Here is a 17,291-nt window from a genome sequence, read left to right on the forward strand (position 1 = left end):
GGTGCTAAGAAGCTCATGGCATTCTTGGCTGCATTAGGCAGTGTGTGCCCAGAGCCAGGCCAAGAGGCACTGGGCACAAACCAGAGCCCAGGAGATTCCATCCAAACACCAGGAAGCAATTCTGTGCTATGGGGGTGATGGAGACAAATGTTGTGGAGTTTTCCTGTTTGGAGATCTCCAAAAGCCACCTGGATGTGGTCCTGGGCTCTGGGTGGCCCTGCTGGAGCAGGGGTGGGAGCAGCTGACCTCCAGAAGTCCCTTCCAACCCCAACCACTGTAATTCTGTGGTTTTGGGGGCAGAGGCTGGGGAGAAGTCTTTAGGATGTGGAAAAATAGCACCCAACGAGTAGCCTTAGGGAGAAAGCAGTTTGTAATATGTAATAGGGAAAAGGGGTGAGAAGAAAAGTTGTAAATAAGAATGATTTAGATTAGGCATCTTGTCATCAGCAGGAGATGTAAATATAGTTGTGCATTTACACATGCATCTCTAAGATGGAGAACAGTTGTATTAAAGACCGTACTACAATTACATGCAGATTAGATGCTTGGCTGAATAGCTGTAAGAATTTTGAATAGATTTGTCCTTTTCACAAAGGTTTTCATTTTCTTTGGCAGCTCTGAGCGTTAACAAATTAGAGATCAATGCTCTACTAGGGCAGAAACGTGAAGTGCAGCATATCTTGGGAGAAACTTTAGAGACATTAATAGTTGCAGTTAAAGGTAGTAGCGGTGCCTGAAAAACAGGAGTGGAAATTCAAAAGAAAAGGTCCAAGAATCAGCTATTCTCCCCATTTTCTGCCGATGACTGAGTTAAGTGCTGTACCCCACTTGCTGCACACCGACCGTATACTCTTTGACAAACACACGTGTAAAGAAATCAAACAAATCACGTCGGGAAGCGAATTGTCTGCTGGCAGAGCGTTTGCCAAGAAGCAGTATGCGTTCTTCCTTTGTTTGAGTAGGTCGCAGGACTATTCAGTACTATTTTGGGTACCTGTTTGCCTTTTCATCCCTCTGTTGAAACAGTTATTTGATGGCTTTGGTGTCCAAAGTCCTCTTCAGTAATTCAGACACCTGTTCCGTCGGAGGAGCCGTTTCTGGTCCAGAGACAATTTCTTGCAGGATGTAAGGGGAAGATGACCGCACGTAAAGGCTTGGGGGTAAGGGGCAGAGGAGAGGGAATTTGCACTCGAATTTCAGCCAGCACAGGAAATCCGTATTTCTAGGCAAAATCCACCAAACTTGTGAAAATAGGTCTTGGCCTTACAGTCTGGATGTCCTCTGTAGGCTTAGCCCGGGATCCCAAATCCTTTCCATAGGTTTTCAAAGTCCTGGGGCTTCTCTTTCAGTTTGTCTTCTCCCTCCCTGCCTTGCAGCTATTTCTCCCCCCTTCTTGCAGTTAAAGTTCTTGCCTGCTATCAAACCTTGTCCCCTGATCTGTCCGTGTGTCTTTTGTTTCTGTGAGCATCTCTGAGTTGTCCTGAACATCCTAACGCGGTTGTAGTCTCCCACCAAGGGAGCTCTTGGGTGCTTCCATGGAAGGTCTGCAACTCTCGAAATTGTCTTCGTGCTGGAGCTCAGAACTGGAGACTCGGTTTTGTTGGGGGCAGCAGCATTCTCTTGGGGAATGTGCTCAATTTGGGTGGATTTCTGTAAAAGCTGAATGCCTCGTATGGCCTGATCTGATGACGTTTCAGAAGAAATTACTTCATTCGAGGATCATTTTAATAGCATTTGAGGTAGAATAAAGATGTAGTATTGTTTGGTAATCTGTATGATTTTATATGCTTGGCATTCCATGGCTTATTAAAATCAATTCAGAGACAAATAGAGGTTTTTAATTCAAATAAAGATGCAATAAAAGTGGTCATGTATTTATAAAGCAGTAATTTAATATAATTTGGAGCTTAGATATATGCACACTGTTTAGCACTACAATAGGTAGTCTTTTTGTCGTTCCTGCGTCCCAATTCTTATTTTTGCATGTTTGTTGCTTTTAGTGGCATCTTCAAGGGTATTTCAGGGGCAAGGGTATTTCTTGTAGCAGTTAATTCTGCCTTTTTTTTTTTTTTTTTATAATCCAGGGAGTCTACATTATAGTTTGCATGATATTGGGGCATGTTCATGCACCTTACACAGTCCCTCCTGCTACTCAAAACATTTTCTCCTCTTTTTTTTTAATCATTCTCCATGGGTTTCCTTTGCACGCGTCCTGGGACAGATCCCTTTGGGCAGGTGATGCTGCACCTGGCTGCTTGTCCTTGCTTTGCCGAACCTCAACAAAACGGGGACTGTGGCGGTCCTGAGGCTGGGCTGAAATCCGTGAAGCACCTCCGCAGGCTTCAGAGCGATTCCTTCCTCCCGGCTTTGGAAATCTTCTCATTTAAATCCATACAGGTGCCGGGCTGCATGTCAACAGAATGAATAAAACAAAATGTTTCATATTATCCACAAATAAGTTTGTAAAAGACACTGAGATGAAACGGCCAGAAGTTCAATTAAGGGATAAGAGAGGGCTCAGCTTCAGCAGCGACAGATGAAAAAGAGGCAAAGAAAACTTTCCAATTTGCCATTCAGGGAACATGATAATCTTTGCCTGCCGATGCTTTGAGTCCTTCAGTGGGGGAGGATGACAAGGAAAAAGAAGTCTTTAAATTAAAAATTCTCCCCTGATTCTCAAAGGTGCCAAACAGCCCAAGCTCTTCGTTCCTTTGGTGGGTGGAGCAGGTGCTGAGCTGCTCTGAAGTCAAGCTGTGCTCATTTTTGTCTTTCACAGCACTAACTTGAAGCAAAGGCCAGATTTGTCTCCTTTGTGTGGAAGTCACACGTCTTTTTCTTTGTCAAATAAACTGGTAACTACATAACTATTAAATTAAATTAAAAAAAAAAAAATTAAATAGATTGCATGAATCTTATGTTCATACCGAATCTCTTCGGGGCTTTGAGAGCCAAAGGGCTTAAAAGGAAAATTTCAATGGCAAAAAGAAGTCATGGCATGTCTGCAGTAACAACAGTTCCAGCACGTTTGTTATAAAGTAGTGCCTGTAGGTGAGCCATCTTTAGTGAAATTAAATGAGGACTCTCAAGTTCTCTTGGTTCTTTTGACAACCTTTTATTGGCTTGGATGACACGAGATCTTTCAGAACTTTATCAGCCTTGAAATCTGAAAGATTTTCAGCCGAGAGTAAAACATGCACTCCTGCTTTGAGGTCCCACATGCAGACAAAACAGCTGACCTTCCCCGCTTCTGTCGGACTTTATTTCCTTACACAGACTTCTGAAATCAGAGCTGTCTAGCTAAATAATAATTCTCTCCTATTCCTCCACAATATGTTCTTTAAGAAGTGTCTGCTCCTACGTTTCTTCAGGAAAGTTTATTTTGGGGTCAAACATGATGAATATGCTTCTTCCCATAGATGATACTTCTCTCCACCTGAATTTACAGCATGACATAACCTTGCAAAGTCTGTGTATTTATCAGGAAATTGGGTAGATTTGAAATTAAAATTTCAGCTCTCTTTTCCTTAGCTTCTCTTTCAGAATGCCAGCCTACTCTTCCCTCTTTGGAGGTAGCTTTTAAAAGGCACCTCTACCGCAGGATCAACAAATCCCGACCTTCCTTTGCAAAGAAAGGTACGGAAGGAGAGGCATAGCAAACACTGCTTATTACTCACTTTAATTTGCTTGAATCCTGTGTTAGTCTTTGGGCTGTAAACATTTGAGTAACTTAACACATGCTGGTCCTATTCAAGCCAATTAGATTACAGGCTCATGTTAAATTAGTCACTTCCACGAGTTTCTGCAGGCTTTTCAACAGAACTCCTCTGAATTGCTTAGTGCTTGCACAGTAACTTAACACAAAGTCACAATGTTTGTAAAAGTGCTGATTAGGTAATTTTGAAGCTATAGGTAAGGAATTTTGAACCAAGAAGCTAAAATTGGGCAGATGTTGGATGATTTCTGCATTTTGTTTTCTGCCATTCCAGGGGAAATGTGCCCGAAGTCCTACTCCCATTCAGCAAAACAACTGATATTCCTCTAAAAATATCAGTTCATGTTTGTTCTCCCTCCTCTGGCTTAGATTTGTTTATCTAGCAAGAACCTTCAGCCGTACAGATCCAGGTGGATAAGCAGGGATAAAATAGCGTTGCCTACAGTGTTTGCCTGGTGCTAATACCCACGTGCTAGCACAGGCTGGGGATGACTCGCACCTTGAGGAATGTCACCGTGTGCTGTCGCAGTCCACACTGGCTGGTCCAAAACACCTCGGCTGTTGGAAGAACAGCCCCAGTGCAACGTATCGGGCCAGCATTGTGAGCCTGAAGGTACAAGAGACATGAGCCATGGACATCGGAGGCATGGCCTGCAAGAGGTGGTCTGGGTACAAAAACTAAAGAGGCTGTGAGAAGGTGGCTGTCACTTAACGGAGGAGGCTTCTCTTTTGGGGACACAGGGTAGAAAATGCAGTTAAAAGGACGTGGGTGGCAGAATAAGCCTTCTAGATTGAGGCATCCAAGCAGAGAGGTTGGCAGCTATTGGGAATATCAGAATATCAAGCTCTTACTTGAGAGCTTGGCCAACAGAAGTCATTGCTACCCTACGGCTTAGTTCAGGTAGAAAAGGACCGTACTAGGATCTTGCACATCATAATTTTCCAGGGGATGCAACCTCAGTGTCATTATGATTTTAAGGCATGGCGTTTCTAGCGGTTGATGGATTTTTTTCTCTCTCTCCCAGCTGGTTCTTAACCTTTTTTTTTTTTTTTTTTAGCTTTCCTCACTAAGAGTAACCATGTGCTATAAACTCAAATACTTGCAAGCTGGAAAATGTCAGCATAAAGGCAGTGGGCTTCTTTAGTTGTCTTGGATCTCTGATGGATAGCTCTGTGCTCATGTAATTGTTGGGGTTCCCCTATACGATCCTACTTATTCAGGATACTCATGGCTCAGTGTCCAAGGCATCCATTATTTGTTTCCCGGCATTCAAACTTTGCAGAATTGAAATTTCCGTAATACCATTTCCGTAATACCAGAGAAGTGGAATTTCCTGATTCCTGTGCAATGTAATGAAGGCTAAAGCTTTTTACATGTGCAAAATGCATGGTGACAAACCCAAAACTGTCACAGGTCCTATCTGTGCTTGTCAGAGGTGTGTAAGGCGCGATGTTTTGGCAGCCTTAACTTTTTCTAGCGCGGACTTTTTCCTGTGTTGGGAACAGGACTCTTCTTTTTCAGTTGTGGCGGTGTTAAGCTCTTCAAATCCGGCATGACACGGCTCAGCCCTGCTGACAGGCTTGGTGTAACACTGGATTTGAGTCGCTGCATGTGCTGGAGGAGCACCCAGCACCATCACGTGCCTGTTCTGCTCTTTATCGTATGTACACACGGCTAATGCTTGCCAGAGTCCTGGTGGAGTACTTGGCCTGCCTGGCACATCGGTTTCTTTTTGCAAAGTATTTCTTCAGCCAAGCAGACAGCAAACGAAGAGCATGCACCCAAATGGGTTAATTTCCACCTGCTTCAGCAGCCTTAAAGTTAAGTGACTATTTTGAGCTACTGACTGAGCCATCTGAGCCATTCTCGATTTTCTGTGCGATGCATGAGATCTGCTAGCCAGCAACCTCTGTGATTCTGGAGCAAACCTCCGGGATGAGTTTAGACTAGATACTTCGAACGAGCTGAAGTTTAGTCATCAAGAACCAAATTTGCCACTTTGTTTTGATATTAAAGTCAAGCAACATGCCCACATTATGTAAGAACTCCATAACAGATACAGAAATAGCATCTTCTACATAATCTGGGATGATGATTAATTGCCATAACCCTGACACTTCTGTTCCCTTATGGAAGTTCGTTGCATCTTTCATAACAAGCTTCCTGCACTTTCATACTCCTTGCAATAAAGGAGACCGTAACAAAGGTCTGCAGAAAGCCATGTTTTCGTTAAACAGTGACAGAGAAGAGTATAAATGAGAGGAAGCTGCTGTGTAAGTGAAGATTGTTTTATAATGTACGTGCCCAAAGGATCCAAATCAAAGATAGGAGGGAACTCAGTTGCTACTGTTTTAGTGGCTCACTTAGTTAAGAGGGTCCTAGGAATGAATAGATGGATGGATAGATAGATGGATTCCAGATACCCATGGAAGCTATGTTTATTACTTTAAACATATGTTTTTAACATACTTATATCTGCTGGAACCCATGAAGATCAGGGGTATGATCCAGAGCTACTTGCTGATAGTCTGCCACTGCTGCCAATCTTCAAATTGGGCTGTAGTTTTTGTCCTCCACTTTGAGCTGAACAACATAGGAATATGCAGACTACGTACACAACACAAATACAGATACTTGCTCGTTTGGACACTGAGGAACTTATACTAGCAGTGCTGGGTTACAGCACCCTTCTTTCTCTATCTAGAGAAATGCCCACTGAATTCTTATCTCAAGGATTAGGGAGGACTTCTGAAATGATACTTCATCTCTGGATTATAGTGAGTATATCTCCAAAAGAGAGCCTGAGTGAGTTTCAAAGGAAGATCTGATCCAAGAAACACGGCCCACTTTATCTAAAATAATGAATGATTTCTTGAGAGCTTGAGTCTACTGTAGGATTAAAACTTCTGGGCATATATAGCAGCTCCGTTGATCACTTGAGCTGCAATTAAAAAGTAGAACAAGTACACTCAGAGTATTGTTTTCATGTCAAAAATGCTCCTTCATGCTTGAAAATGATAAAAAATTGCAATCGATCCCTACAACTGTTGTGTTCATCTTTATTGATCAGGCAAAAGAAAGATAAATCGCAGCCCAAATAAGATTATAGTAAATGTTAGCAGCGTTGGGGACTGGAGGATGATAGAGAGCTATTCATCATCTCAAATGGTGACCTGTCCCCACTCGCCCCGTAGTCAGTCTGCTGTCTAATCACATACCTATTGATTTCATCTACGTCCGAGCAACCTGGATGTGACTGTCATTGGGCAGCTGAGATTGCTGAACGCAAGGGGGTCACTGGTGTGAGGAGGATTTCGTTTTCATTTTCTTACTGGCCAACCATGATTTATGGAAATATAAATGACCCCCAGTCACATGCATGGAAACCTTGATTTCAGTACAAATGAATTATTAGGGCTGAATCTCAGAAGCAAGAGTGCAGTAGACCACTGTGCTCTTTGTGATCCGTGCATGCCCTTTGACCCCAGGAGATGTTACACAATTTGTTATAATTTGTGGTAAAATATTAGGCTCGCAATGCAATTTTACCCATGTTTGGAGGTGATGTTCTTTTCGGTGATTTCTGTACTTTTCGCGTTGATAATTCACGAGGAAGGACCTTGGAAGATGATCGCCTCAAATGGAAAGGATAAAAATCTTCCTTTTGTTCTTCTGGATAGCGCTGCCTGTTTTGGAGTTTCCATCACTTCTTTGTGCCGTAGAGGCCTTTCCTACCTGTGTTTCTCATAACATAATTTGGCACAGAGAAATGTTGTTCAGGACGTGTTTGCTAACCCACCGACCGAGGAGACAGTCACCTTTGGCTCTTTCAGAAGAGTGACCTTTCCATTTATAGGGTTTCTTTGTTTGTTTTCTGGCAACATTTTAGGCATATTGCTTTCTCAAGGTCTTAAGCAAGTGAAAGTGCTTATTTTACCCAAAATAAAATTAGAATGACACTTTCCATGGACTGCATTGTTCAAGCCACGTATGCTAAATGCTCTAAAGAAGCAAAATCATGTTGTGGCGTGAATAACCTCAAACCATGGCATTAACCTACAACAGGTAGGTTGTTAAAAAAAGGATTCAAAAGGTTTTGTGTGCAACCACGCAGTGCATAATTGTAAGAGTTTTGTTGCCATGTTAACGTGACTTCCTGGGATGCCAGATGACTTGAGAGTTGCAAAGCTGAGGAGGAGCTCTTGCAAGTGCCAGCATAACCTTCGTTCATCTCTGCGAGATTGTTTTTCCTATTGACCTGACTATTCACGGGGAAAAAAAATGTTTTAGAGAACTTTTGAACTGCTTTAACTTTTCATTATTTCTCCAACTGTGAAGCCAGGTGCCTTAGTTATTACATCTTAAGTCCAACTGTGCTAGGGCTATAAAAATCTCTTTAAAAATACCAGGTATATATTATCTAGACATGAAGCATCACAACATTATAGTGATTTGTCTTTGAGTATTGTATGTCCCACTGAGAAACTTTGCCATTTTTATGTATAGAAAAGTTTTATTGCTTGCTGACTCAATCTTGTCTGACCTGCGTTGTGGAAATTAATGATTTGGTGGAACTGAGAGAAAGCTTTCCCTGGTTTAGGGGAGATGAAAATATGCTCCAAAGCTGCCAGGAAAAAAATAATAATATTAATAACTGATTGAAGTAATTTGGAAGTATGAAATATTAAAAGAACTCCCTGCAAGAGGCATTATCAAGGCAAAGAGCAAAAAAGAAAATCAAGCAATAGTTAATTTGTTGTGCCGCTTTGAAGTCTGACATGAATATCACCTGCAAACTAGCTGGGGACATACGTGTAAGTTACACAAATATGCACGCTAAGAAGTACGCCTTCAGGATTTTGATTTTTTTTCCTCATGGAGGAGTTTCAGGGGCTCCAATATTACCTAGGGTAAATGCGGGATTCTTACCCCAGGTTTCTCTGCAGTTTCCTTCTTGAGGAAGGAAACCATCTAAACCATCTCTTTTTTATGCCATCTCTTTTGCATAACCTTCCAGAGCCAATGGGACACACTTACCAAAACATCTGTGCAACTTTGTCTGTAGAATATCTGATACGAGGGTTCTTGTTCTTTTGAGGTTGTTGTGTTTTTGGTGTATTTTTTTGTTGTTGTTGTTGTTTTTGAGCAACTGAAATGTATAAAATACCTAAATTTGTGTTACTTACCAGGTATTAACATGTATATAACTGACGTTATATAAAATTTGTATTATTACATTTCTTATTTTACTAATTTTTACTTTTTTTAAAACTTTCCAGAGCGCCCAGTTCTACAAAGTAACCACAGAGCAATACCAAAAAGCTGCCGATGAAGTGTCAGCCCGGTTCAAGTAAGTCCTTTCTACCGCTGCTTTTGAAGCTGGCAAATAAATGAATTTTTATCCATATTCAAATGCATAGCGACTCCCCTTTGTGCTATCGTAGATCCTATCAGGCTGTGTGGGAAAAAGCCCTAGTTATTCAGATGAGAGAATTTTCAAGAATTTGGAGGCAGTGCGTAGTAACCATAAGCTGCATAGAAATTAGATGCACAGTTAGTAATATACTAATTAATTTATATTTGATAAGATGCATGGAATATTCTAAAAATACGCTCCTTGACTTTTTTTCTCAAGTGGAACAACAAAAATGTAGTTCCAGCTTTGCATTACAATAGTATTCATCCTGTGCTTGCATGATGTGAAAAGATTTAAATTAGCAACTTTGCTTTGCCCCTACCAGTGAAGGTCGGATTAAATAATTTTTATTAGTCCTGAGCATGGTTAAATGAAGATACAGTAACTGATGGATCAAAGTGACTCTGACCCTTAACCCTGGCCTCTTCCCTTTCTGCTGGTTCATCCATTAGGCAGAAGGTTCCATTTATCATTTTAGTATGGATACAAAGAGAACTTTTACAACCTTAGAGTCACAGTGGTAACTAATGCTGTGTAAAGTCAATTATTCTGTGACCATTTTTAGGGTTGTGGAGGGGTTTAAAAGGAAACAAAATAGTTTTGGGTTTTGGTTGGGTTGGGTTTTTGGTGGGCAAGAGGAGGGAAGGCTTTTTGGAGCTGCGGATATTGATAACAACTTAATTTTAAGATAAAAACATTTTATCTTTCAATATCAGGGGTTGTTAATACTCTCTAATGTTTATATAAAATCTTCCGTGCTGGTTAACAATGCAGAGTTTATATAATTGAGGGCTGAACTCATCTGTCCCTTAAACAAGAGGGACAGAATGACCATTGACTCACGGAGTGATTTAAGCATAATTTGGAGGGCTTCCCATTACGGATGGGAAGCCTGGAACGTTGTCATTCATTGTCATTATTCTCACCAGTGTAAGATCTCCGTCGAGTATTTCTCCTTCCTTTGTTACATTAGGTTACTTCCCTGTTTTGAAATCTAATTATTGCCTAATCTGACGTTGATTATTTCAAAAAGAGACTTTATTGTAATTTGAAGTAGTGTTTGATAGCTTAGGTAGTTATTGCGACCAGAGGTGGTTTTTTTGTCTGTTTGTTTTTCCCTAGAATATAAACAATTTCCAAAATACGTGCTTTGGTATTCTTTTTTTTTTTGCACAAACAGCTGGTTAAGGGGGCAGTGCTCAGCATCGGGCAATATCTACAAATTTTAAGAACACCATTTTGAAGGATCTTTTATTCTGTCTGCGTAAACCGAAGACTATTTAATAAAGAGGGATTTGGTTTGGGAATCAGAGATTCCCAACCGTTGATGAAATTGGTCGCTTCTTAATTTTCAAGAGGCTGAAGTTATAAATAGAAATTAACTTTTCGACTAGTCTTCACTGCAGTGCCGTTACTGAAATTGGAGTGCTTCCTTTGCACTTCAAGCCATGTTTTCATGAAAATTCTTTGGAGGTTTTTGATTAGTGGACCCAGTTTTGGTCCACTGTGTTAAAAACAAAAGGAAAACATTACCAGGAGGAAAATACATCTGAAGTATGCACGTAAATTGGAATAGCTTTGATACAGCACATGAAATATCAGTATTACTGTGTCATTTTAAATTCTTCCCGGTATCAAATCCTTTAAATGGCCTGTCTTTTTGCTGAAGGTTTAAATTCAGCAGCCGTTATTCTAGCGCTGCCTTTTGTATGCAGCTTGATGGATAAATTATGAATGATTTAGTGAAACCTGAAGATGATGCTCTTTTGGTGTCGCCAGGCACTTCTCATGTTCAGTTTAATTGCATGTGAGGATTGAGGACAGAGTTTCAAGCGATGGTGTTTAAAGAGCTTGTTTAATTGGCTGTAAAAGAAGAATTAAATAAGGTTGAACTGCTAAATTTTGTTAATGCATAAAGCAATGTGCTGCATGTCAGTGTGATTTCAGGTTCTAAGTGAGAGATTAATAGATCTAATTGTGGGATTGTTATAAAACAGTCTCAGTTAATTTTAAACATGTCTAGAATGAGTTGCTAAGTTTTATTGAGATAACTTGTATTTCCTAAACTTTTTAAACCATATCTCTTTCAAGAGCAAAGAGCAGTGGCTAATTACTTAAATATTTCCTGGGTTTTCCTTTCCTTCCTCCATTTAGTCCTTGAAATTACATCAGCTGTGGCTTCATCAGCCTTTAGGGATAATTCACCCCTTTGAAAGGGGAGAACCGAGTATCCCATATAGGCTCGTATCCAAGAACTGACAGCTCTTCTGTACTTTGTCTGCAGTCCTTATTGATGCCTGCTTATTACCTTCTTCGGTGCTGCCTGGATTAGACCGCTATTCCAAATGTTCATGATAAATGTTTTATCTCCATGAGGTCCTGATTCGCATTGATCAAATTCTGAATTATCAAATGGTTCATCTCTTTTAGACACTAATTCGCATTGATCAAATTCTAAATGACCAGGTTCAGTCAGTTCCTGCAGTACACAAATTACATTAAAACAACATTACTAGAGCATGCTGCCTTTTCTAATGTAGGAGTTATGTTACCCGCAGTTACATTATAACCAGAATTATTATATTATGAAGATGTCTCTGTTATAATCAGAAGTTGACACAAGAAGAAAAGAATGCGTTATTACAGGAAAAGCCGGGCTTTGGGCAAAGATTTGGGCTTTAAGTAATCAAATTGTACATTTGTATTGTGTTTTTTTTCCCCTTAATTTGAAGGGCTGGTATCGGGAAATTTGGCAGCTGCAGTGGTGACATTTTATTCCCCCGCGGTGTTCGGAGCCAAGTAACGGCTTGATTATTCGTTTAGGAACAGAGTAAGCAGATAGGGCAAATCCTGCCTAAAATAAATATTTCTGCTTTATCTGCTGTGGGTTCAGATTCCTCACAGTGGGTAACACTTACAGCTGTGCACTGGTGCTGTTTCAAAATGTTTAGCCCTTCCTCTCCCGCGGAGCCAGCAGGCAGCGGCTTCTTGCTGCTGGTTTCGGGGCAAAAACGCTGAGCTGAGCAGGACCCGAGGTGCCACAGCCCCTCGTCCTGCTGTGTCACTTCGGTGTCACTTCGGTGTCACTTCCAAACTCCTGCCTCACCGACGAAGCCGAATTCTGGATGTGGTGCTTCACAGCCTTGAGACGTGTTGGCATGTTGATAGGCTCCTGGGTGAATTTATCCCCTGCAAACAGCTTTAATCACGGAGGATCCTTTGCATCACGAGGCGGTTGAGTGTTCATTCAGAGTTTCAGGTTCTGATGGCTTTATTCCCTCCAAGACAGCCGGTCGGGAGCCCTGCCGTCGGAAGGGATGCCTCTGGGGAGCTGCAGGGTTTGTTTGATTAAAGGCAGCGAGGTGTGGGGCTTGCTCGGGCTGCTTCGCACCGGTACCGTCTTCTGAGACTTTTATTAAAAACAGTCTCCCAGACCGAATTGATTTATTTCACGTGCTCCCAGATCATTTCAATTGCTCTGATAATTTGATCATTGGTGGAGGTGAGGCCTTGGTGTTAGCACGGTATCAGGCTGTTGCAGCCTTGAAAATAGTTTAATGGGGGGGTTGCTTTGGGACACGGTGAACAAAATATAAGGCAAAACATCAATGCCATGCCTTCCTTTTGTTACTGACTTGTGTGTCGTGGAGATTGGTTTATTAATGCTCATTGAAGATAAAACATAAACCACAATGATTATGTTTTATGGTCATCTGTAAATATATAGAAACATTAAGAATATTTCCTTTAAGTTGTGTTTTAGCTAATATTTTTTGAACTGTAACATGTAGCTGAGAATGTGATGAAGCCACGTTAAGTACGTACCTGGCACTATGGTGTAGTTGCCTCACAAAGCAGTGCTGCCTATTCTCTGAACATTAAAAATAGGCAGTTTAGAGAGAAAATAAGCTTTGTAATGACACCGCCGGACCGAGACCAGGGAACCGTGGGTTTGTTTCGGGGCACAAGGTGATTTCCAGGGACTCTTCTGTGCTTTCTGTAAATAAGGAGTATCGATAGCTCCTTAATGCAGACGTCTTCAGTAATTGCTATGTGATACTCACATGACAGTAGTGAATAAATTCATGTTGGATACCCATGTCAGTAGTTTGTTCTGTTGTCTCCGCTTCTGCAGATCTGATGGTGAGAACCTTTCGGTTTTCCAGCAGCTCCTTCTGCCACCTTAATTAGCATCAGTTGCTTTTAAAAACTAAAGTTAAAAGAACGGATTATAAATTATTTATGAAATACCACATAATATTTTTCAGTAAGAGAAAATAGAAATCTATTTAGAAACCCTTGGACAGAGCCTGCAGGCTTACCTCCTCCTAGTTGCGCTCCCTTTTGCTCAGCCAAAGACAATGGACTATCAGTAGAAACATACAAAATTCATCTTTTCTCCCTTAAATGTAGCACCATTGCCCTGCTTTGTCGTGAAACAGCTGTTTTAATACTGTTGGTGATACCGTTGTTGGTAGTAGTCTTAAATTCTTTGTTCTTAACATCTGAAAAAATGACAAGAGAATTGCAAATGTTGTATTATTTTTTTGTGTTTGTATGTAACTGATTATTTAATTTGCTAGTTCTACATAATGCAATTATCCTTACAGCGTAACTCCGGCTGTAAGTCATGTCCTCTTTTCACATCGAAGAGACAAGATTAAACCCCAAACCCCACAACTGGGCTCACACAAATCTTAATCAGTGAGTCGGTGAGAGAAGCACAGCTTGGCACGATGCTGTATTGAAAGCAATGCCACGTGTCGCAGCTGGGGCCAGTGGTCTCGGGTCACCCAAACGTCCCACAGGTGAGTGTAGGACTTCTGTGTTTCTGAGTTTTGCTAAAAGGAGCGCACAACGTTAAATACCATCAGCTCAGCTTAAACCACACAGCTTTTCTTAGCAGCAGAGGTACTTGAAGAATCTTTCTTTCTACTCCTCCACCCCGTAGTGCCCCAAGGCTTCCTCGCTGTGTAGCTGCCCCAGCAGTGGTGTTCACACCATGCAGAGCATGGTCCGTGGCAGTGAGCTGCTTAAATAAATAACAAGTGCTGTTGTCTGATAGCTTCACAGCCTTGCACTGCTCGAGCAAAGTGTAAATGGTGTTTTGCGGGGTAGATGTGGCACTGTCACCCCTCTTAGCTGGGAAGCAGTCTGGATTCAGAAGGCGCAGAGCTGCTTCAAGTGGGAAGAGGACCTGATAAAGGGGTTACAGATCTTTTCTGTCTCTGTTCTTTATCTTGTACGTCCTAAATTCTGTTCCTTTCGAATGCAAAAGGAACAAAACAGAATTTGTTTTCTTTGCTCACCCCTTTTATCTATCCCATACTCAGTCCTAATAGGCTCATCTCAGCCCTGCCACAGCAAAGCTCATTCGAGCAAAGTGCTTGACTTTCTTCCGTTCCTTGTACCTGTGGTTTTGCTTCTTGGACAAACACAGTGCTCCTTGGCTGGGCAAACACTTCACACCATGCACACCTAGGGATGCCTTTGAATGGCAGTGAGGAAGCAGCAGTTATTACATTTTAATGTTATACTCTATACGATAACTCGGTGATGTGTTTCTGCCTTTTGGTTAGAATTGCCTGTTGCTTCAGCATCTTGCCTTGATGAAGGGACTTTGGTGGTCAGTATTATCCCTGTCTCCGTTTCTCTCCAACCTGTGAACATACAGATGAGTATTTCCTTTGAACAGCGTTGGAATATCAAAATCCTAAAAACCCTTCAGTGCATTTACCTATGAAATGATGATCACTTCATAAATGACAACTTCAGTTTTCCCTACAGCAACGCAGATATTTAACTTTCTTCCTTTGATCGATTGAGTCCATTAGGAATGAGAGAACTCAACAGAGCTGGGATGAAATATTAATTGTGCACTTTTGAGCTAGATGCAGATTCATCCTGAGCGAAGTGGGAGCGGGGGATTCGGGCGTAATATCTGTGTGTTTTTCTGGTAAGCGCAGAACCGTGAGTCTGTTTGCATGGGGACGTGTTTCATCGAGATACTCGAACTCGAATGTGAACTCTAAATGTGCTTATTTGGGCAGGAGATAGTTTTGAAGCATTCAATATGTTTTTGAGAATTATATTAATTTTAAAAAAAAATCCATTATTCAAAATGTAGGTAGGACATAAATTAAGAGGGCCAAGCCAATTCTTTCCCTATTTGCCCGCATCTTTTTTAGGAATCCCGGGTACGTTCATTAAGGCTTTCCTCAGGCTATCGCCAGTTTTTCACGCGGTTAGACTCTTTATGGTCCGGAATAGGGAAAGCAGTTGTAAAATTCATTTCAGTAAAGCCCAAAGTCATGACAAGGAATTTTTTATCTGATATGAATTAGTACTTAAAATAACAAAAGAGGTCTTGGAAAGCAGTCATAATAGGATAAGCTTTCTAACAGATGTAGTCAAACACGGCTATTTGTCAGAATGTCCCTTTCCTCTTCAGGTGCGTCTGGTCGATGTGTTAGAAGGAGAAGCACGTGCTCCTGCCTCAGCACACCACGGGTTTTCCGTATTTGCTTACACAGATGCGTTAAGTCATTTTATAGACTTCCTCCTGAAAAGCCAGCGAGTGAAACTCTTCCTTCATGCATCAGTGGCCAACAGTTAAATTGGCGCGTTCCCTAGTTTTGTGTGCCGGTAATCAACCGAGTCCCCTGAAAATTGATGAATGCACTCATTAAGGGCAGTTCTTGCTGCTGGCTGCAGTTTTCCTGAGCCACTCGTAACCAGGGAGGACCGAGCGCTCGCGGCGCGCTTGGCACGTAGTGCTCTGCTGCGGTACATCTGGCTCCCCGCTCCCTTTCAAGGACTAAAGCCTCTTGTTTTAATACGTTAAGCATCCTTTGTTGGGATTTGGTGTACACACAAGTAAATGATTTCCCAATTACTGTTAAACCGAGGAAGGTTAAAACCCACAGTCCCTTCTTCTTATTATTAATTTGTTCTGTGCGTTGTAATCTCGTGCTGCTGAGATTTACCAATACCTTTTTTAAAGGACTTTTTTTTATGAGTCCAAGCCATCTGTAGAACCAAAGCCTACAAATCTCACAGCCCCCACTTCCGAGCACACAGCAGCAAGCCTCTTTTTCTAGAAGGGAACAGGTTTTGCAGAGTTGATGGTGGTAATGCTTTTTTTCTAAGAAGCATACACCTGTTCCTGGTTACAGGGTAACGAATGAATGGCCAATTACCCCGGCATGTTCGAACACGACACTTCACATGGCAGGAGCTTGTGCTTTCTGTTTGGTGAAGGCCCCCAACTACGTAACCATCCGTTCCAAAATCACGGGGTGGAAAGACGAAGCAATCCTTGATCAGCTGCTAATACTGGTGCGTGTGCAAGCTGCGGGGAGGGAGGTCAGTGCCAATGACCTTTGTTTTCCCAGCAGAGCTCTTGAACAAGATGAAGTGATCAAAGCAGGATGCCAGTACATCAGCACGATCTCATTACTTTGTAAGCTGCGTGCACAGATGCTGCTGCTGCTGCATCAGGCGTCACTGATTTACATTCATAACACCTCCATTACAGCTCATTTGCTGCTACTTGTAATTAACCAGTTCTTCCTTTTTTTTTTTTTTTTTTCCCTTCTTTCCAGTAGTGTTGGGCTAAATCGGGGGAAAAAAAATTGACTGCAGTCATTCTGCTTAGACTCCATCGAAGTCAAATCACGGTTGTAAAGCCAAAGTATACAGTAAACATTTGGGGAAATAATATCAAATCGTGTGCCTTGTTGCAAAATGTGGTCATACTCAGAAAATAAGGTTTATAAAAATAGGATTAAGATGCCTTATAAAGCAGTTAAGCTGTCCTGTTGGCTTCTAGTTCAGATGAGGTTAAGTCCAAAAGTAAAACTTCCCCCTTTTATTGCCAGGAGTAAAAATGATTACCTGGACTTGAGAATCATACAGTTTCTTTGGTATCTGGCAAGCGTATTCCACCTACCTTACCCTGTAGCTCTGAAAGACTAAATGGAATTTTTAAAATGTTATTTATTTTTCCTGTCTGAGAAGTTGATAAAGACATGCAGAGAACAGGTATGCTGCAATAGCTTGTTCTCTGAGCAGAGCTACACTTTTAATTACAGTTTATCTTCCAGTGTTGCTTTTTATCTTCCTATTTACTTAGGGCAGTCCGAAATGAGATGAATCTCGGT

General features: G+C 41.5%; 1 protein-coding gene across 4 annotated transcripts in view; it reads left to right on the forward strand.

The window, feature by feature from the left end:
• The window catches only part of CHCHD3 (coiled-coil-helix-coiled-coil-helix domain containing 3), a 149,511-nt gene that overhangs the window by 112,512 nt on the left and 19,708 nt on the right, over positions 1–17,291 (forward strand). For all 4 annotated transcript variants that reach the window (XM_035334159.1, XM_035334168.1, XM_035334175.1 and 1 more), the window contains one exon: positions 8,993–9,063. In XM_035334159.1, coding sequence (XP_035190050.1) covers positions 8,993–9,063 — 71 coding nt within the window. The remainder of the gene's footprint in view (positions 1–8,992; positions 9,064–17,291) is intronic.

This window comes from Oxyura jamaicensis, chromosome 1 (assembly GCF_011077185.1).
Source record: "Oxyura jamaicensis isolate SHBP4307 breed ruddy duck chromosome 1, BPBGC_Ojam_1.0, whole genome shotgun sequence".
Classification (NCBI taxonomy): Eukaryota; Metazoa; Chordata; class Aves; order Anseriformes; family Anatidae; genus Oxyura; species Oxyura jamaicensis.